The sequence below is a fragment of the Belonocnema kinseyi genome, chromosome 2 (genome assembly GCF_010883055.1).
Source record: "Belonocnema kinseyi isolate 2016_QV_RU_SX_M_011 chromosome 2, B_treatae_v1, whole genome shotgun sequence".
NCBI classification, from domain to species: domain Eukaryota; kingdom Metazoa; phylum Arthropoda; class Insecta; order Hymenoptera; family Cynipidae; genus Belonocnema; species Belonocnema kinseyi.
Window position 1 is genome coordinate 152,994,455 of NC_046658.1, and position 23,124 is coordinate 153,017,578.

The 23,124-nt window shown below is 23.4% G+C and overlaps 1 protein-coding gene across 1 annotated transcript in view; it reads right to left on the reverse strand.

The window, feature by feature from the left end:
* Nucleotides 1-2,369: 2,369 nt before the first annotated feature.
* The window catches only part of LOC117167679 (probable 4-coumarate--CoA ligase 1), a 38,026-nt gene continuing 17,271 nt past the window's right edge, over nucleotides 2,370-23,124 (reverse strand). The window contains exons 4-9 of the mRNA XM_033352790.1: nucleotides 21,414-21,583; nucleotides 18,143-18,335; nucleotides 15,189-15,343; nucleotides 12,684-13,184; nucleotides 10,452-10,647; nucleotides 2,370-2,666 (exon numbers count right to left, since the gene is read on the reverse strand). Coding sequence (XP_033208681.1) covers nucleotides 2,581-2,666; nucleotides 10,452-10,647; nucleotides 12,684-13,184; nucleotides 15,189-15,343; nucleotides 18,143-18,335; nucleotides 21,414-21,583 — 1,301 coding nt within the window. The 3' untranslated portion in view covers nucleotides 2,370-2,580. The remainder of the gene's footprint in view (nucleotides 2,667-10,451; nucleotides 10,648-12,683; nucleotides 13,185-15,188; nucleotides 15,344-18,142; nucleotides 18,336-21,413; nucleotides 21,584-23,124) is intronic.

Below are 23,124 nucleotides of genomic sequence, written 5' to 3' on the forward strand. Positions count from 1 at the left end.
TTTAAATTAACTCCTGGAAAATGGAAATAATTGTCTTCAAATCTGCCATATTTTTTTTAAACAATTTTGAAATCCTTAAAATTAAAATTAATATTTCAAAATGAAAAATTAACTGCCTAAATTTTTCCATAACTGTATAAAGAAAGTTAATCTCAAAATCTTTCGAAATTGTTAAGATGCCTGTATTGTTCTAATTAAATTTTTTTATTTTATTGTTCTAAATTAAATTTTAATATATATTATAATATTATTAAACTTAATGATTTCACAATATATCTATTAATTTAATAATCTTTTATATTATTTTAAAAAATTAGATTTTAAGATAAAATTTAAAAAATTATTCCTGTAATATTGAATAAAATAATTTCAAATGTATTGAAATTACATTTAATTTGAAATTTTTAAATAATTTTAAAATATGAAATATGAATATAATATTATTGTGAAAATTATAAACATGTATAACATAATATTATTAAGCTTCATAATTTGCAAATATATAAATCATAAAATTATTATTATTATAACTAAAACGTGAAAACAAACATATTTTGTTAATGACTCAATTATGTAAAATTTAGAATTAATATAGCTCCAATATTGAATAGTTAATAAATTTTAATTAGATAACGTTAAAATAAAAGTACGGTATTATTTAAGTTTAATCTATACATAAAATTTTAAGATAAACTTCAAATAATTATTCCTGTAACATTAAATAAACCAATTAAAAATTTAATAAAATTTATATTTTATTTTTATTTTGTACATAATTTTAATGTATAAAATATAAATATAATATTAGTATGAAAAATTAATAGCATGTATAACATGATATTATCAAGCTTTATAATTTGCCGATATAAAAATAAATAAAACATTATTATAACTAAAACGTTCAAAAAATTTTTTTAATGACGCACTGATGTAAAATTTAAAATTAATATAGTTACATATATATAGATATTTTTACCATTAAATCATTAATATAATTAGAACATGAAAATTATAAACTCATTTAATTCTAATTTAGTTTATGATAACTTAATATTCAAATAACATTTTTCATTATAATTGATATCATAATATTATTAAACTTAATTATTTCACAATATATCTATTAATTCAATATTCTTTTATATTTTTCCAAAAAATTAGATTTTAACATAAACTTTAAATTATTATTCCTGTAACATTAAAGAAACCACTTTCTGGTGAAAAGTATTTTCAGTAATTTAATGTAATGATTAAAGAATTATGAGAAACAAATTTAAATATTATACATGATAATAATTCATTAAAAATAACAGCTGTCATTGAAAGTGAAAATAAAAAGACACAAAGCGTTAATAATTATCGGCGATCGATAAAAGTAGAAATCTAGTTTTTAATTTCGATTGATTTTATACGTTGAAGAAAGATGTCGTCATAGAATAAAAAACTACATCAATTAACTTTATGGTTCATTTATTCATTCATTGATGTGCAAATGTCAACTTTTATCAACTGCAGGAAAAACTATCAACAGATAAGTAAGCGCGCTATTGTAATATTTTATTTAGGAGGAAGGAGGATCGGAAAAAATGATTTCTGTTTTACCGACTGCATATTTTCTATAGATTTTTCAAAAAAAGACATTCTTTTACAAAGTTTCAGTCATCGACAATATTCATTACTGTAAAGAAAAAACTAAGGCTTACGTTTATGAGATGACTCATATGGTAAGTAACGAATATACGTAGATACTCATCATATAATCCTAATAAGTTTTTTCAGATTTTTAATCACAGAAATAAATGCTTTTCACTGTAACTTCAAGAAATAACTAAAAACCTTAAATTGAACTTCTGCAGTATATAATTTTTTAGGAAATTAGGAAAAAATTAATTCCTGTCTTACCGACATTATTATTTTTCTGAGTTTCACAGCAAATTAAGTTTGTCTTGACATCTCTTTCAATTGCCTTCATCACTTCTCAAAGTTTCTGTGAAAAATATTGATTATTTCGAAGAAAAAAGCAGGTAAACTGATATATCTCGTATGGTAAATAGCCAAGTTACCATACAATTTAAGTGAACCCTACCTTACCGACATTTATATTAGATGATGAAAATATTTTTTAAACCATTTTTTTTTTATTTGTAAGAATATATTGATGCACAATCGTTACATAATCACATTTTGGTCATTTTCCTTTGGTCATTTTTTGAATGAGTATGGCCAAGAAGAAAATATCGGTAAGGTAGGAATCGCGTATGAGACTAATATTAATTTAATAATTATCTTATGTACAGCAATTAAAAAATTAATTTTTTATTGAGGTTAAAAGAAGATGCGATTTGTTAATAAAATATAATTATTTATTTTCAAATATGATTACACGCATTATATTCTGCAATAAAATTATATAAAAGTGTAAATATATCTCTCAATAAAAGTTTTTAATAAAAACACCTAATAGTTAATACAACCTTACATATGTATATATATATATATATCACTGTTGAGCATTCATCAAAAGAATATAAAAATAACCAGTTCTATTTGATGAATTTTGTTCAATTTTTCAACAACGCATTACTTCACATGCTCCTGTTTTAGTTTTATGCGAAGAATTTTTCCAGTCGTATTTTTTGGTATTTCATCCAAGAAAGTAACACCGCCTGAAAAGTACACAATCAAAATTACTAAACTTTTTAAGGGCATGTGACACAGCCAAATACCTATATTACCGACCGCACTTAATCAGTTCACTGATTTTTTTGTGAACCTAAGAACTTCTTTTGTAAATAAAATATTGAGCTAAAACTTTGGAAAGTGTATTAGAGCACAATTAAGTACGGGTAGGTGCTTCATTTGGATACGAACTTCACTGAAAATGATTTAATCTTTTTCTGAACCTCAACATTTTTTGAACGTTCGAACTTTTTTATACGTGAAATATTGGCCTCAAGCTTTATAAAATGCAAGAGCCGAAATAAATCTATGTTAAAGTACAAAATTTAGCGATTAAAAATGTAAAGAAAAGTCTTAATGATCAATTCTATCGGCATCAGCCGGTAACAGTGTAAAAAAAAATCCAAACCCTGGCGGCCACTAGACGAGGCTCTAATAGCTGGCTCGTCCCCAATCCCCACTAGAGTTCTTAAATTCCCGAGAATTTAAGTTCAGGTTATATAACTGAGAATATGACAGAATTTAGGAGAATTTAAAAGAATTTAAGAGTTTATGATTTTTAAGAATATTTTTATTGTTCAGGCTATATAAGCGGTTGAATATAAGTTATTTTCTAGCTCAGACATATTCAGGAATTACAGTGTTTTATATAAAAATTCTAAAATTTTTTTGATATATTGATTTTATTTCAAAAAAAAAGTTTTCTCTACTTTAAAATATAACTCTTTAACAAAATACTGGAATTTTCAACAAAATAATTGAGTTTTTAGCATAATAATTGAATATTCAACCTAACAAGACAAATTGCCAACGAAAAGAAGTCATTGTTTATATTTTAGTAAAAGTAGAATTAAAGTGATACAAAAAAATAAAAAAATTTTAAAACCAAAAAGACGAATTTCCAACTCAAAATTAAATAAAAGTTCATCTAAATTATTGAACCCTCAAACCGGAAGACAAACTTTCTTTATAAAAATTCAACTTTCAAACAAAAAATATGACTGTTCAACAAAAAATCAATTTTACACGAAACTCATGCATTTTTACGCAAAAAACAATGAAATTTCAAACTAAAAAAAAAAACATTTTTTTACAAACAAAAAAACGCGAATTTTTATCTAAAAAATATCAATCTTAAAAAATGGAAAGTTCCATTTTTTGATAAAAATGAAGTTTAAACAACAAAATGAAATATTTTTCTCTAAACAGTTAAATTTTCAATCAGACATAAACCTTTAATAAAATAAATTTTCACGGTGTTCTTTAACTTTGACCCAAGTAGTTGAATTCTTAATTAAGAAAGATTAATTTATAACAAGATAATTAAACTTTCAACCAACGAGATAACTTTACAAGCGATTCAACCAAATTTTTTAAACAAATTAGTTGAATTATCAAGCAAAGAATAACGATTTTAAACCAAAAAGTTGCATTTGCATACAAAAATAAAATTTCTTCTATAAGAGATAAAGTTTTAAAACGAACAGATAAATTTTCAACAAAAATAGTTGGATTTTCGGTTGAAAAAGATTTTAGTCGAGTTTTTACGATCAAACAAAAAAATAAAACAAAACAAAAATAAATTTTTATGTTACTGAATTAAATTTTAAATCCAAAAAAGGGAATTCTTTGAACCAAGAAGGATGAATTTTGAACAAAACAGTTAAATTCTCTACTAAATAGTTGCATTTTTATCCAAAAAATATCAATTTTGTACTAAAACAGATGAATTTGTAATAGAAAACAAATTTTCTTTTACAGATGGAACTTTCGTCCAGAAAATATTTCAGTTCATTTTTCAACACCAAAATATACATTTTAAACAAAAAGTAAATTTTCTACGAAATGGTAAAGTTTTCATGAAAATAGTATAATAGCTTGATTTCTAACCAAACAGTTGCATTCTTATCAACAAAAAAAAAGATTTAATTTCTGCTAAACCAGGTCAACTTTAAAATAAAAAAGACAAACATTCAAAAACAAAGTTGAATTTTCAACCGAAAAGTTAACGAAAAAATGCAATTTTCTGTTCATTAAAATAAATTCTGAGATTCTCATAAATTCTCAGAGAATTTATTTTTCGATTATATTCTCGGTAATATTCTCGTTCTCGTTACCGTTCTCAAAGTAATATAACCGGCTTGGAACTCTAATCCCCACTAGAGTTTTCAAATTCCCGAGAATTTAAGGCCAGGTTATATAACCGAGAATCTGACAGAATTTAGGAGAATTCAAAAGAATTTCAGAATTTGTGGTTTTTAACAATATCTTTATCGTTCAGGTTATATCAACGGTTAAATATAAATTATTTTCTAGCTCAGACATATTTAGGAATATAAAATATGCAAAGTAGTAGCTCATTAATTAAACACTGTTAGACTGAAACTCTAATCTCAGGATTCAATTGCCTCACGTTATTTTTAAAATTCTCTGATTTTTCCTTGACTAATTTTTCATTTCAAATCATTAGTATTCAAATACCAGCATTTTAATCTAATGATATTTTTAACATAGCCTATTTTATAAGTGGAATAAACCAGTGTTTCATATACAAATTTAAAATTTTAAAATTTATTAATTTATTAAAAAAAAGAATTTTTTCTACTTTAAAAGATAACTCTTCAACAAAATCCTGGAATTTTCAACAAAATAATTAATTTTTAACAGAATAGTTGAATATTCAACCTAAAAAGATAAATTGCCAACGAAAAAGTGCCATATAAAGATTTTTCACTCAAAAAATAAATAAAAGTTTATCTAAATTATTGAAAATTCAAACCAGAAGACAAATTTTCTTTACAAAAATTCGATTTTGAAACAAAATTAATCTTTAACATAAAAAGAAATTTCTTTTCAAAGCGATTCAACCAAATGTTTTAAACAATTTAGTTGAATTATCAAGCAAAGAAGAACGATTTTTAACCAAAAAGTTGCATTGTCATACAAAAAATGTAATTTTTCCTATAACAGATGGAGTTTTAAATCAAAAAGATAAATTTTCAAAAAAATAATTGATTTTATGTTGTAAAAGATTTTAGTCGAGCTTTCCGATCAAACTATGAATTTTTTTAACAAGAAATAGTTTTCTATAAGAAAAATTGCATTTTCAATCCAAAAAGACGAATTTGTAACCAAAACGGATGAGTTTTTAACAAAATTGTTAAATTAAAAAAAAAAAATAGCTGCATTTCTTCCCAAAAAATATAAAATTTATCTTAAAGCCGAAGAATTTTTTATTCCAAACAAAAGTTGAGTTTTCGTCCAAAAAAGATTCCAGTTAACTCAGTAAAACCCAAAATTGAAGTTTTGTAAAAAAGAAAAGTTTCTACGAAAAAAATTGAATTTTCAATCCAAAAAGAAGAATATGTTTAACTAAATCGGATGAACTTTTAACAAAATACTTCAATTGTCTACCAAATAGTTGAATTTGTATCCAAAAAATATTTAATTTTGTGCTAAAACAGATGAATTTTGTAATAAGAATGTCAAATTTTTTTAATACTGGAATTTTCATCCAGAAAATATTTCAGTATATTTTTCAACACCAAAATATTAATTTTGAACAAAAAGTAAATTTTCTACGTAATAGATAAGTTTTGAAGAGAATAGTATAATAGCGTACAGGGTGATCGCTGAACCGGGAAATTACTGGGAATTTATTGAAACCGGGAAAAACCGGGAAATGACAGTAAATTTTTTTTTTTTACCAGGAACTTTACAAATTTGTAGAAGAAAAATCTGTCCACGTTCGATTTAAACAGTTTTTAAATAATTAGTGAAATTGTCAGATTTTAACGTTAAAACTTTAACGGTTTCAATTTTAAAGTTTTAGTCATTGAAAAAATATTAACGTGTGACTGAAAGTTTATAAATCATTTTCAACTTAAAAAGAACTTCACAATATTATATTCTTAATTAACGGATTTTATTAAATTTAAAATATTGTTTCTTTCAAAAAAATTCAATTTTTAACCCATGCAATTTGAAATTTTGTATTAAGAACAAGATTAATTATTGAATATTTAGCAATATTTGAATTTAAACTTTAAACTTTGAACGTTAAAATTTGTATTATTGTATTTAGAAAATGTTTAATTTTAAAGGAAATTTTAAAATTCAGATTTATAGTTTACAAATGAACATTTGTAGAAAAAATTTGAGTAATTTTAAGAGATACTTGGGAGTTTTAAAATGGTTAAAAATTATCATGCAAATTTTAGAAAGTTTTTTAAAAATCTTCTAGAATCTTTTTTGAAAATTTTGTTTAAATCTTTGAAAAACTTTGTAAATACTCTCTTAAAATAATTTTTCAAAATGAAAAGTTATTTTTAATTTTCCTATGAATCTTAAGAAAATTTATTTTATTATTTTGAAGCCTTTCAGAATTATTGAAAAGAATCTAATTTTTTTGTTTGAAATCTGCGAAAATCTACATTTTATTTTATATTAGGCTATCATTTAAAGTTTTACATTAAGTTTAAATCTTTTCAAAACTTCTACATATATTTTAAAATTACTCAAATTTCGCCTAGAAATAATAAATGTTCAATTGTTATTTATACATCCAAATTGCAAAGAAATTTTTTGAAATTTGCAGGATTTTCTGGAAAATGTACAAAAAGTTCAATTCATTTTGACAGATATTTAGAAGTTTTAAAAATATTTCCAAAATAATTTTTAATTTAAAACAAATTTTAAACAACTTCTAGATTTCTCCAGATTTTGAAATAAAATTTTGAAGCTTTCCAAGGATGTTTAAACCATTTAAAAAAAAAAGATTAAATTTATAATTTAAGAAGTGTTCAAATTAATTTTTTTTTTCAATTTTTGATGCTTCTAGCTTAAAATTCCTTAAAAATATATAATTTTGAAAATTTTAAAGTTAATTGATTGATTTTTTAAATTTAGAGCCTTGAAAATAATAATGTGGATTTATATATTTCTTATATTGAACAATGTTAGTACCTTCAATTTTATACGCGTTAATTATTGAGCATTTGAATACAACACTTTGCACACTATTTTTATTGGCTACGATTAAACCGGAACCAGAAGTGATGAAAAACGCGCGATTTTTAAACCTAATTTTACATTAAATTTACCATTTTTAAGAATAAAATAAGGAATAAGATAAAATAATATATCAACATGTCAAAACTTTATAAAATGTATTAAAATAGAAATGTTAAGAAAAAACTATTCCATTTATCGTTTAAAAGTTGTTTTTGTTAGTTGAAAATTCATGTATTTTTATTAAAATACGTCTTTTTTTAGAATAAAATTAATCTTGTTAGGAAAAAATAACTATTTTATTACAATTTTGTTTTTTTTTTTTTGGTTAAAAAATAATTTGTTCATTAGAAAATTTTCCAGGAAGGCCTGCAAAGTTAAATTTAGTGTTTTTTGGTAGAAAAGTAATCTTCTTGATTACAATATTTTGTTGAAAACTCGTTCTTTCTTTGTTAAAAAGAAATTTTTTGAACTGTAATATAATTATTCGAGATGTGGTTGAAAAGTGATCTTTTATACTTAAAAGTTCAATTATTTGCAAAGGATTGATTGTATTTTGTCCAAGATTAATTTGTTTGGTAAAAGATTAAGGTTCGTAGTTGAAAATTTATTTTATTGGGTGAAAGGTACATTATTTTATTGAAAATATATTTTCTTTCGTTGAAAATTAATTTATTTTGTTAAAAATTTATCTTGTTTTGTTTGAAATCATTTTTTTAACTGAATGTTTAACTATTTCGTGTTTGATTTTAAATTTACATTTCAAAAATTAAACTATTTTGTTAGAGGTATAGATGTTATAAAGCGATGCTATTTGTCTGAGTGAAAGATTTAATTAATAATAATGATGTAGCAAATTAATTTAAAAGTCGAGTAGAGTTAAGAAATTATATTAATGCTCAATTTCTCCATTTTCTCATTGAGGACATTCAGTTATCAACAAAAAAGTTTGAGGCCGAAATTTTACATATAAAAAAAGTTATTAGCTTAAAAAAATTTCAAGGTACAAAGAAAATATTTCAAAAAATGTTCCCAGTTTTAACTTCTTTGAAAATAATGATGCTAAATGGTACTAAATTTCTGGAAATACAGAAGAAAATTTTTCAAAATTGAATTTTCGTTTAGTTTTGAAAATTTAGGATCGCACTTAGGTTCCCTAGTACCTTTTACCTGATTTCCAAAAATTTCATCCTAATATCTTAATTCGTGAGTGCGTAAGTTTTAAAGCAAAAAATGTTTTTTTTTTAATAAGAAACGTTTGTCTGCTCCTAGATTTTATAATTACAAAAAACATGCATGAAAAAATAATTGTTGTAATTATACAAATTGAAAACTATAAAAACGATTTTAATTTCATGTTTATTCAATTTATTGAATTTTTCAATCTGTTTCTTATTTCATCTGTACGTGAAATATTGCAAAATAAATATAAGTAAAGGGACGTTCAAAAACTACGCTAGGATTTTTCAAAAAAATTTTGTTTTAATTTGATTTTAAAAATGTTTTTAGAAGATATAATTTGAAATAAGATAAATTTTCAATCCAAGAAGACGAATTTTCAAAGAAAAATTTTTTTTTTTTAAAAAAATAGAAACTAGGTTAACTTTACACCATAGAAATGAATTTTCAAAAAAATATTTGAATTTAAAACAAAAAAACAAATTAGCTTCAGACCAAACATTATCAATTATATTTATTGTTTAAGCCAATTCAATCTACATTCTTAAAAATTAACTTTTTTTCACTGAAGATTCATCATTTTAGTAAAAAATTCATATTTTCAGGTAAAAATTTTATATGAGTTTTAGAAAAAGCATCTTTTTTTAAATTCATATTTTTGGTTGATATTTCAAGTATTTGGGAAAAATAAACTTTTTTCATGAATATTAACTATTTCGTAGAAAATTAACGGTTTTGTTGAAAATCCGTCCTTTTTGGTAGAAAATTTAAATCGCCTTGGTAGAAAATTTATTGTCCTCGCTGTAAATTTAACAATTAATTTTTATCCGTAAATGTAACCATTTCATTTTTACTTGGAAATTTCTTTCTTTATAAGTTGAAAATTCAACGATTTCCTAGAAAATTTTTATTTTTTGCTCAAAAATCGTTTTTTTGGTTGTTTTTTTTTTGTTAGAAAATTAATCTTCTTTGTTGGAAATTCATCTTCACAAATAAGGATTTTAAAAAATTAACAAAATCATTCGTTTTTTTGGTTTTATTCACCCGATAGAAACTTCGCTTTATTCGGTTCGGATCATGCCAAACTATTTTGTGAAAATTTCATCTTTCTTGAATTAATTAAAACTTTTTGGTAGCAAATTAATTTTTTTTGTGAAAATTTGTTTCTGGGTTAAAAATGTATTTTTTTTATAGAATATCCATTTTGGTTGAAAATTAAATATATTTCGACTCGAAAGCTTACAATTCTAAAGGATTTAATATCAAATTAAATATAGTATTTACATTAATTTTAATTGAAAGAATTTATTCCCTTATTCTTTCCATATTTTTCCTTTATTACTTTGAAAATTATTATTATTTTTCATACAAAACTGTGCATTTTTAAGTGAATTGAATATTTTATAATGCAAATTGTAAGCAACATTTATAGAAATGCTATTTTGATATTTTGTTATCATTTGATGAAATTTTTAATAACACTCTTTAATTAAATTTTTTTCTTGATACATAATTATTATCTTAAAATTTCAGATATTTTCCGGGTTTTGTCCAAAGACACATAAAAAAAATCTAAACCTTACCTTTCAATTCCTTAAAATCTGAAACCTTTCCTTTCATATAATTTTCAATTTCTTCTTGGGTGGTTTTTTGACCTTTTTTGAGTTGAACAAAAGCCTTTGGTACTTCTCCTGATCTCGCATCTGGAACACCAATTACTGCAGCTTCCTGAACCGCAGGATGTGTTCTCAACAATGCTTCTAATTCTGCAGGAGCCACCTAAAATTAAAAGACAGAAAAACACATAAAAAATTCACAATTTATGTATTGACAAAAATAGATTTACTGAAAAAAATTTATTTACAAAATTCCCTATCTTTTCCCTGAATTTTCCATTACCAATTATTAATTTTCCCTGACTATTATTAATCAAACACCAGCATTTTAAGCTTTTATCAACATAATTAAACAATAAAATTTCAGATTAAAATTTAGAAATATCAGAGTTATTTATCTTAACCAAGAAAGATAAATTTTCTAATCCAAAAAGACAAATTTTTACGGAAAAATTTAAATTTTCGACCACAAAGATGCCTTTTTAAGAAAATGATTAAACTTTTAACAAAATAATTACATTTTTAATCAAACAGTTGAATTTTTAACAAAATGGTTCAATTTTTAAACAAAAATTATTCAACGCTAACGAAAAACCGAAACATTTTTAACTAAATAATTTATTATTTTTAACACTGTAAATTTCAACAATATGAAATAATTCCAGAGCTCAGATTTTTTTTGAAATAGACGAATTTTCAATTCAAATGATGAATCTTCAATTGAATAGTTAAATGTTCTGTTAAAAAGATGGTTTTTTAACAAACAAATAAAAAAGAAATTTTCAACCAAAAAGGTGAACTTCCAACAAAAACTTTAATAGAAGATAAATTTAAAAAAAAAACTAAATGAGAAATTGTTGAATTTAAAAAAGGAAAAAAAAGACTAATTGTTAACAAAATAGTTGAATTCTTAACCAAAGAAGATTATTTTTTAACTTAACAGTTGCATTTTATCCAAAAAAGATTAAATTTCTACTAAAAAAACAATTAGAATAAAAAGCTGAATTTTCAACTTTTTAATTGATATCAGTAATTTCGGGTTAATAATTCAACTATTTTACAGAAAATTTTGTCTTCTGGTTTCCAAAATTTCTCTCTCTGGTTAAAAATATTACTTTTTTGTCGAAAATTAATTTTTTTCTTCTTAAAAATAATAATTTTTGAACAAAAACAAAAAATGAAATGTTCAACCGAGGATGAATTTTCAATTTAAATTATGAAGCTTCGAAAAAATTCGATTAAGTGAAGTGGATCAATGTAATAGTAGATATATTTTCAATCAAAACAATTTTAATCTTGCATGAGAAAAAGTCGAATTCAACAAAAAAGACGATTTTTTACAAAATAATTGAATCATCAACAAACGTAGATTAATTTTGCATTTTACTGACACAAAAAATCGAATTTCTACTAAAACAAATAAGATTTTGATAATTTAAATATTCGATTATTTATTTAGAAAATTACCGACTTTGTTAAAAATTCATTTATTTTAGTGCAAATTTATCTTTAATGTTAAAAAATCATCTTTTTGGCCAAAAGTTTAACTTTTTTGTTGAAAATTGGTCCTTTTGAATTGACCATTCTACTTTTATGATAGAAAAGGCAAAAACTTTTTGAAAATCTACTCAGGCGGTCACTATGAATTATTCCTAATTTCTAAAATTATTTAACTCTCTTCAAAAACGTTCAGAACTCTTAATATTTTCAAATTGGTTATTATAGATTTTTAATTAGTTAATGTTTTCAAAATTAGGAAAAAGAAAATTGGATAATTGAACCCGCACTGTGCGCGCGTGCATTTACAGATATACGGGACAAAATTGTTTGTAAAAAAATCACGAATTTGTAACTAGGTCTAGGATAAGAGAAAAGAAATGAAATATTAAATTCTCAATATATACATTCCAGAAAATTTCAGGAATGAATGCGAAAGAAAAATTTGTTTTGAGTCGCCACTCACTAGACGAACTCGAAAAATGTTTCAGGCTACGTGCAGGCGAACTAAGTGCAGGCGAACAACGTGCAGGCGATACTAGTTCGCATTTCCTAAAGATTTTTGAATTTTCGAGAACTTGATAATTTATAAATAATTACTTGATACTATACTTCGTGATTTTTTAGAAAGAAATTTTTTCCCTATAGTTATAAATAAATTAAGCTGTTAAATCTACATTCACTGTTTTTATTTATTCTCACCTGGAATCCTTTGACCTTAATAAGTTCTTTTATTCTATCACAGATATAAAAATCCCCATTTTCATCATAATAAGCTACATCGCCAGTTTTGAGCCAACCATTTTCCATAGTTTCCTGTGTAGCTTTTTCATTTTTGTAATACCCTTTCATAATATGTGGTCCAGCGATCCACAGTTCACCAGACTTTCCTGATTCAGTTATATCCTTTTTGGTTTCGAGATCAACAAGCCGAGCTCGACAACTGCTAATCGGGTTTCCAATACTAGCAGGGTTTTCTCCAGATTTTTCCAAAAACGCTACTGGCGAGGATTCCGTTAAACCGTAGCCTTGACTACACTTGAATGGCATTTGAAATCTATCAACTAATCTTGCAACGTCGGTGTTACTGAGGGGAGCAGCACCACTTAATATAAAATTTACATTTTCCAGATGATGCTTTTTTACGAGTTGAGATGACGAGAGGAATAGAAAAATAGGTGGAACCAAAACTAATGCAGTTACCTAAAAATAAATTAGGCACAGCATGTATTTTTTCAACATATAGAAAGGAAGGCCTTGCTAGCGAGGAGAAATTTACGCAAGGTTCAGATGATGTGTTGCCACCACTACTTCTCTCTGCTCCCTCGAGAGAGCTTACTCTCGTGCAGTAGAAGGGGAAGTGGACAGTGGAGGTGAAAAAGTACCATTTGGAACTTCTCCTCACTGGGCAGGCCTCTTGTAAGGGGTCATCGACGAATTACGTAAAGTATTTTTCTGAAATTTTCAACACCCCATTTCCCAGTTGATTTTTGTTCGTTCCAAATTTAATTCTTTTGTTTTAAACTCAAAAATTTGGTTAAAAAGTTTTCCCTTTTTATTGCAAGTTTAAGCAATTAGTGACAAATAAACATTTTGTACCAAATTTGACTTTCTCTCATCAAAATTCGCCACCGAAAATGAATTTTTTTGTTCTTTTGTGATTAAAAATGTAACTCTTTTTTTAAAAATTCATCTGTTTTTGGTAGCAAATTGATCTTTTTGGTTGAAAACGCAACTGTTTAGTCGCAAGTTTAAACTGTTTTGTACAAAAACTTAACTATTTTGTTCAAAATTTGGTTTTTGTGGTTGAAAATTCATTGTTTATTTAAGATTTTACCATTCAATTATTAGTGAAATTTTTTTCCCTCTATTTTTGGTTAATTTAATTATTTTTAATTCAAAAATTTATGTGGTTAAGAAATCAGCTACCACATTGTTACTGAAAAATTTATCTTTATCAGTTCAAAATTCTTTATTTTGGTCCGAAATTAATTCTACTTTTTAAAAACTTAACATTTTTGTTGAAAGTTCTTTTTCCGCTGTTAAAAACAATGCATACATTGAAAATAAATTGCAAAATTTTTGATTGAAAATTCATTAATTTTTTTGATTGAAGATTCATTATTTTAACTATTCCATTAATGGTTTAATATTAATTTTGCTGTTAAAAGTTCAAGTATTTGGTTAAATAGTCATGTATTTTGTCAACAATTAGACTTTTTTATAGAAAATTAATCATCTTGGCTAAAAATTCTTCCTCTTATGACTGAAATAATATTTTAGTCAAAAAATTAATCTCATCCGTTGAAAAATGAACTGCTTTGTTAAAATTTCTTTTTTTGTTTTAATATAATTAATTCATTGCAAATGCAGCTATTCTATTTTTCATTACAATTTTTTTAATATAAAAAATCAAACATTTGGTTAAATATTACCCATTATGATTGAAAAATTATTATTTTTTAGTGGCAATTTAATTTTTTTGCAGTTAAAGATTCACATTTTCAACTCTTCCATTTTTGGTTAAATTTTTTCTTCATTTCAACTGTTTGGCAGAAAATTCATGTATTTTGTTTAAATTAATGGAACAATGTAACTATTCCATTTTTTATTCCAAAATTGGTTGGAATTTCAATCAATTGGTTGAAAATTTTATTTCATGGTTAAACATCATCATATCAATTAAAAATTTACTTCTTGGGTGGAAAATTTACCAATTTTATTGAAAATTTGTTTCTTCTGTTAAAAATTAATTTTTAACTGTAAATTCAACCATTTTTTTGGTTGAAAAATGAAAATTTTTAGTTTAAAATTCAAGTCTTGTTTTAAAAATTTATTCATTTTAGTTGATAATTAATTTCTTCAATTCAAAATTTAAAGAAATGATTGAAAATTATGTTTTTTTTCAACTCAGAATTGAGATGATCTATTTTCTGTAGAAAACTAATGTTTTTATCGATTTATCTATTTACCTATTTTGTTAAAAATTAATTATTTTAACTAAAAAATTAACTATTTCATTTTCAGTTGAATATTTTGTTTGGATATTTTTATTTATTGTCTAACGGTCGTCTTATTTTGGTAGAAAATGAATATTGCTAATAGAAATTTCAGTGTTTTTGATTTAAACATTATAATTTCTTTGGACTTAAAAATGATAATTTTTTTACGTAATTTGTGGATGGCCCTAAATGTGTTTTTAAGTACCTTATGACTTTCTAAAACAGAAACGAAAGATTCAGGTGTGAACTTTGGTATCGTGACTAACTTCGATCCTTCAGCAATTCTTGGAAACATAACGCAATTCATACCAAATATGTGAAACATTGGCAGCACACTTGGAACAATTTCTTGTCCGCTGTCTAAAACATTTCACTTTTTTAAACATTTAAATAAGACCAAAAAAAGAAAACATTACATTTTTTACTGTATATGTAAAATATATCAGACCTATAGATAAGATTTATTTGTAAATATTGACTTTATATTTGATTTGGGTATTAAAAAATGATTATCAAATTAATTGTTTGATAAAGTGACTTATCTTGTCTCTACAACCAGACAGTATATCTTCTAAAATCTTGAGTAAATTTTTTAAACTAATTTTAGCCAGTAACAGAATTGTAATTATCAATAAGTTATTTTTACTGATGAATTAGTACTTTTTAATGATTCATCAGTAAAAAGAACTGATTGGTAGGAAGAAATCTAAGAAATCTTTTATTTAACTTGATTTTTTCATTTCGCCAAAAATAACTTAAAAATAAAAAAAAATTTAATATTATTTCTTGAAACAAGACATTTTTAAAAATATTCTATTCAAATAATAAAAAAAATATTGTCGAGAATGGAGTAGGGCCTCAAATGTTTCTAGGTCTGACTCAATATTTTAAAAGCTTTCAAAACAAACTTCAATTTTTTTTAAGTACTATTTTTTAGTTTATAAACTATTAAAATTCCTTTGTATTTAGCACCGGCTTCACAGACATTTTCCAATATCCCACTTTTCACTTTTTAAATAAAAAGAATTTATAATGTTATGAAAATTCAATATTTTGTTCGAAAGTCATCCTATTTGCCTAAAAAATTTAACTGCTTTCTTAAAAAGTCGCCCTTTAGAGTTTAAAATTTAATTTAATTATTAAAAATTCATAGTTTCCAATAAAAAATGCAATTTTTAATTTTATTAACATTGTTTTCTAGATTAAACATTTTTCCTGGTTCAAAACTTTACTCTCTTATTTAAAATTCGTATTTTTGGTATAATTATTTCTAGATTTCGGTAGAAATTTCATTTGTTTTGGACAAAAAATTCCAAAGATAATGCAACTGTTTTGTTAAAAAATAATTTTGTAGTTGCGGATTCAAATAGTTTGTTGAAATCTAACTTTTATGTTGAAAATGCATATTTTTAGATTTAAAACTGAAATATTTTGTGGAAAAGTTTTTGTTTTCCTTGGATATTCAATAATTTGGTTGAAATTTGTTTCCGTTTTAAACTGAGAAATCTTTCTCGATTGGGAATTCAAGACTTTACTTGAAAATCGGTACTTTCGTTAAAAAATGTATGCCTTTTGTCCAAAATATTTTTTTTCTGTTCAAAATTCAACTGTCTGGTTCCTTGGCTTGAGAATTTAACTTTTTTTATATAAAATTCTTTTTTTTTAATATTTAGTTAAATTTTATTCTCTTTCTTGAACAAAAAATCTTTCTTGGTTGAAAATTAAACTAATTTGTTTCAAAATTCGGAGTTTAGTTTTAAAAAAATGCAACTCTTAGGTTAAAAATTAATCCAATAAAGTTAAGGATTCAACTAATTTTTTGAAAATAATGTTTTTTTTAGTTGAAAATGTATGTATTGCGGTAGAAAATTCTACAGTGTCGTACACAATTCCTATTTTTGGCTTGTAAATTTTGCAATTAGGTTGAAAGTATTATTTACTGTTAAAATTTATTTTTATTTTTGAACGAAAAATCTTTCTTTTTTGAAAATCAAACTCTGTCGTTAAAAATTAATATTTCAATTTAAAAATTCAACTTTTAGGTTAGAGATTAATCTAGTTCAGATGAGAAATCAACTATTTCGTTAAAAATGTATTCACCTATTCGGATAAAAATTAAATTTTGTGTTAATTTTTTTTCCATTAAAAATGTAATTCTTTGATAAAAAATAATCTTTTTCAATTGTAAATTTGAAAATTTGATTCGAATATTTTTTTTCCAGCTGAAAGACCTTTATTGGTTGAACATTCAAATTTTGTCTTGAAAATTCGTCTTTTTTAATTTTAAGGATATTGTCTTTTGTGTTATATTCCATCTGTTTAGTTGAGAATTTAGCTTTTTTGTCAAAATTTGTCTTTTCCAGGTTAATTTATCTGGTACCAGTTTAAAACATTTTTAGTTGAAATATTAACAATTAATATTTTTTATTTATTAATTTTTTAATTGGAAATTCATCTTTTATGGTGAAAATTTCAGCTATTGGTTTAAAATTAATCTTTCTTCTTTAAATTCATATTTTCGGATCAGGAAATTCAGGTAATTTGTATAAATTTTAAAAAAATTAAAAAATGCACCTGTTTGAATCAAATGAACTTTTTTGCTTTTTCTTCGAATAAAAAATAGTTCTGGGTTAAAAATTCGTCTTTTTCATTTGAAAATTTATGTAATTGCGCACAAATTTCTGCAACAATTGCAACAATTATGTTAAAAATAAATATGTTTTGGTTGAGGATGAAATTCTTTTGTTTGTTTGACATTTTTTTTCTTGACTGAAAAATCTTTCCTGATTTAAAATACATATTTTTTCATTTAAAAAATCATATTATTCAGTACCAATATCATTTTTAGTTTAAAAAATGCTACTGTTATGTTAAAAAATTAATATGTGTTGGTTAAGGATTTAATTATAATATTTTATTTAAAATTTATCTTTTTTGTGGAAAGCTACTATGCTCGTTGAAAATATTTTTCTGTTTTCATGAAATTATTTATTTCATTATTTTCGTGAATAATTTCCTTATTTCCCCTGGCTTGATCATTTTTGCATGTGAAGTCTGTTATCGGTAAAACCAACAATTTTTTTCTGGTTTTAAAATTTGAAACACTTTAGACTCTAAAATATAAGTAGAAAAATTTTAAGATAACTATTGTGGGTATACCTCTTATCAGAAAAAAACCATCACCAACTGTTTTATCGTACATTTCCATATTGGCCACCAAGTTTAAGTGAGAAAGCATGACGCCTTTTGGAAGACCTGTTGTGCCACTTGAATAAGGTAAAACTGCAACATCATTCGGTAATCTCGACGGAGGAGGAACTTGTGGCAGAGACTTTCCTTTTATTATCAGGTCCTAGGATGAAATAAATATAACTATTTAAACATTTAAATTATTCTTTGTAAAAATTTTAATAAATATTCGTAACTTTTAGATTAAAAATGAACCTAATTATTTATTAAATTATTATTTAAGGTAAGATTTTCTATTAAGATTTATTGTACAAAGGTTTTCAATTTGTTTATTTATTAAAAAACAAAAAAATAATGTGTACCATCAATTGTGTAAATAAAATTTTCCAAATTATCAATCCTATTTAATGACAAAAATTATTCGTAAATATTTTTTGATATTATTGATAAAAGCGTTAAGTTTAATTGTGAATGATTTTTTATAATTGGAAAATAATTTTGTTCTTAACAGTTTTTGATCAAACTATACTGTCTAAACTTTTTCAACACTTATTAAGTAGAATTGACGCAAACATTTAAAAGCTTTTGAACAATTTTAAAAGATTTAAAGTTATTAATTTTATTTTTATATATTTATGAAAATTTTAAATTGTTTAGGTTTTAATAATTTTATTCTTGAAAGTACTTGAAAAAGTTTAAAACAAAAGATAGATTTTTTAAGATGTCAAGCAAAACTTAAAAATGCTTTTTAAAAATTTGGAAAGGTTTTAAAATAATCCAAAATATTTTCCTAAATTTATGGACAAGTGCAAATGATTTTCTATTTTAAGGCAATATTTCAAATTTAGCAGAATTAAAAAAAAGTTAAGAAAAATTCGCCAGGTTTAAATAATGTTTTATTTAAGATAATAAGTTTTAATAGAAAATTAAAAAAAGTTTCAGAAACATAAGAAAAATTTGAAATGTTCAAAAATAAGTTCAAACTTTAAAAACCAATTTTTTAAATTTTGTATAATTTTTCAAAACTTTAATCAACTTGAAAAATATTTAGGAATGTAAGACTAAAATATTCTAAATATAATAAAATAATATAATATTATCGCAAGTATTAAATAAATCATTCTTTTTCAATAAAAATCATTAAAATTTAATAAATTAAATTAAGAATAAATATAAATTTAAATTGGTTTTGAAATCCCAACTCGAAAATTAAAAGGGGATGAGACGATACGTACGATGGTTTTTCTAAAAAGATTCAATGTTAAATTATTCAAAATTCGATCATTTTTTTCAAAACGCCACAAGATATGAAAAACGACAAAGAAATAAAATTATTTTTCTAAAAATGTTCTAAAATATTTATAAAATCTTTTGTGATCGACTTTTTCTCAACAATACAATTTTGGGTGATAAAAATAAATAATATCCAAAACAAAATTTAAATTTGTGAAGATAACAACATTATGATTAAAATGAGAAGAAAAATTTGATAAATGAATAGAAATAAAATAATTATTAATTTAGAAAAATGCAAATAAGTTTAAGAGATATTTAAAGACTTTGAAATGATTGAAAAATAATTTAAAACCTGAAAAAAATATTTTAAAACAAATTTCGATTCGATAAATGAAGAACAATTATTAATTTTTTACGACTTAAAATAAACTTAATTTATATTATAAAATAAAAAAATTTTAGTTAAAAAATTATTACCGCTCAGTTTTTATTGTTTTTGGCTTGAATATGATGGCTATGATTAAAATATTTTGAATCTTCAAACTGTACAATTTACAAAAGTTAAAAAATATTATTTTGCAGCTTAATGGCATTTAATTGAAAATTTTTTCCTTAAAATGTGTCAGAAGCTTTCATTTTATATGCGTAAATTGTTGAGTGTTTTAATAAAAAAATTTTAACCTAAATTTTAAAATTTGAAAATTCAAATTGATTCCTCCTCAAGTGATTTTATTTTAAGCTCATTTTTTACAACTTGAAATAAAAACATTTTTCAATTCGTTTTTTACCTGAAATATTGTTAATCTTCAAAAAAAAATTTCATATCAAAATCTAATTTTTTTAACAATAATACTTAAAAGATGGAAGAATTTCGAATTTTGTTAGTATTAGATTTTAATGAAAATTATTAGGTTTTGTACAATTTTAGGTTGCGTTATTCAACTATTAAAAATGAAAGAAAATTGAAAATTAAAAAAAAAATTAATATTGAATTTTCAAAAGTTGAAAATTGCAAATTGAATCGTTAACTGTTACAAATTCAACTATTACAAAATAAATTTTTCAGTTTTAAAGAGTTAAATTTCATCCATTTAAATTCAATTTAAAAAATAAAAATGTTTAAAAATGGACTGTTGGAAAATTAAGAAAATTGAAAATTCCATTTTGTACTGTTGAAAATTTAAGAAAAGAGCAAAATTTCTATATAAAAAAAAGTGTTGGAAATTTTTTATTTACATAATGTTACGTGAGAATTTAATACATAAATATTTTAACTTAAACAATTTTTTGCGGTCGATTTGTTCGAAAATGGGTCGCCATTACAATCTCAAAAAAAATTTTTTGTTGTATAAAAAATGATCAGACTTCAAAGAATATTCACAAATTTTGATAAAAAATATGAAATTTTAGCGTTTTCCATAATAAATATTATTTTAAACTAAAATAATATGACTGTGCAAAATTAAATTTACCATTTTAAAAAACTAAACTTATGTTATTTTTTTGTGGTTAACAACTGGTATTTAAAAAAATGTCGCTATTGGGTTTTCATGAATTATCAACAATATTGTCCCTGCTATCCTTCTATTTTGTTGGAGCTAATAGATAACATAAAGAATACAAAAATTAGTATACTTATATTAATTTTATATTTTATTTTTGTCTTATAACCTACTCTTAAAAAATAGATTATCGAATTGATTTTCTCTTCCATTTGGATAATTTTTTAATTTTTTAAACTAAAAATTAAAAATTTTTTAGTTAAAATATCAGCTTTTAAATTTTTTTTAACTTGTCTTTTAGGTTGAAAATTAATTGTTTTCAACTAAAAATGTAACTATTGAATTTTCTATTCAATTTTTGGTAGACATTTAATTTTTCTTACTTGAAAATTCAACTATTTGGTAGAAAATTCAATTAATTGGAAGAAATTTTTTTTTTTTAATTCCTAATGCATATTTTTGAAAACTTAAGAAAATTTTAATTTAAAACAGCAGCAACTTACGTTAAATTTTATAGCACCTGAAGGTATTGTTTGTGTGCCATCATCAACAACAATAAATGGCGCATCAGGCGGCCAAATAGATGTGACAGCTGTTGCAACATTAGCCGCAATTTCAGTGCAAGTGATAATGGCTTTTGCTCCTGAGGTAGAAATCTGTTTTGCTATTTCACCTAAAAATGGAAAAATGTTCGTGAAAAGCAAAAGTAAAATATTCTGAACTATGAAAAACTATGTTAATCTATGCAGTTTTATCTCTTCTTGCTTCATAAAATACACTCTGATGAATCAATTAATAACATATAAGTGCCGACTTTTTCTAAGTTACAAAACTAGCCTCAACGGGTCAGTAATTCTGATCTTTGGACTTGTAGTCTGCACTCGTATTTGACGCACACGCTCAGGAAAAAAATTAAAAGCCAAACAGAAAAATACGGAAAAATCAAATTAAGTATCAAGCCTAAATTACGTAGTATTTTTCCTTAAGAGGAATCAATAAATTGCAATTGTTTAACAATTTGATAGAAAATTCTAATATTTATTCGAAAGATGAACAGCTTGGTTAAAAATTCATTTTTTAGATCCTTTTCGTAAATAAAATTTTCTAAATGATGAATCCTATTTATTGAAAAAAGTTATTTGTAAATATGTTTAAACATTGTTGATAAAATTGATAATTGTAAGTGTAAATGATTTTTCATGATTGGGCAATAATTTTGTTATTAACCTTAATTCGACAAAAAAAACTATAATATGTAAACTTTTCAAAACTTAATTTTGCAGAATTGACGCAAATATTTAGAAGCTTTTGAACAATTTTAAAATATTTAATGTTATTAAATTTGTTTTTAAACATTTATAGAGAAATTTTTAATTGTTCAGGTTTTAATAATTTTATACTTGAAAGTACCTAAAATAGTTTGAAACAAAAGATAGATTTTTTAAGATGTCAAGCTAAACTTCAAAATGCATTTAAAGAATTTTGAAAATTAAAAAAATTAATTTTGAGAGAATATTTTAAAAGATTTAAAAATATTTCTAAACATTTCCAAATTTGTCAAAAAAGATTCTAAACGATTTTAAGTCAATTTTTCAGAATTTAAAGCAGAATTTAAAAAAAGTTGGGAAAAATTCAATTAATTTCGAAAGATATTCAAGATATTGAAAAGAATATTCTTGAGACTCGGGGCCACGTTAAATGGTTTTTTATTTTCGTTAATGAAGTGTAACAGAAAATTGACAAACATTTCAACAATATTTCTTTTTAATTTAAAAAGATTCAAACATATTTCCAAACTGGAAATAATTGTTTGTTTTCAGAAATTAAGTTTAAATATTTTTTTAATATTTCAGAATATTAAAAAAAATCGAGATAATTTCTTCCGGAAGATATTTTTTCGTGTTTGAATCGGTAAAATTTAATAGTTCAACCATTTGATACAAAAATTAAAATATTTAGTCGAAAGATGAACTATTTGGTTAAAAATTCATTTTTTTGGTTAAAGATTCATCATTTTTGATATAAATTTATTTTTTCGGGCCAAAAATTTAAAACCTTTTTTTATAATTTATGTATTTTGCTGAAAATTAAATTTTTATTTAAAAATGCAATTGTTTCATTGTAAATTAATTTCTTTTAGTTGAGATATAAACATATTTGTCGAAAATGCGTCTTTGAAAAAACTCAATTGTTATTAACTAAAAATTTTAATTT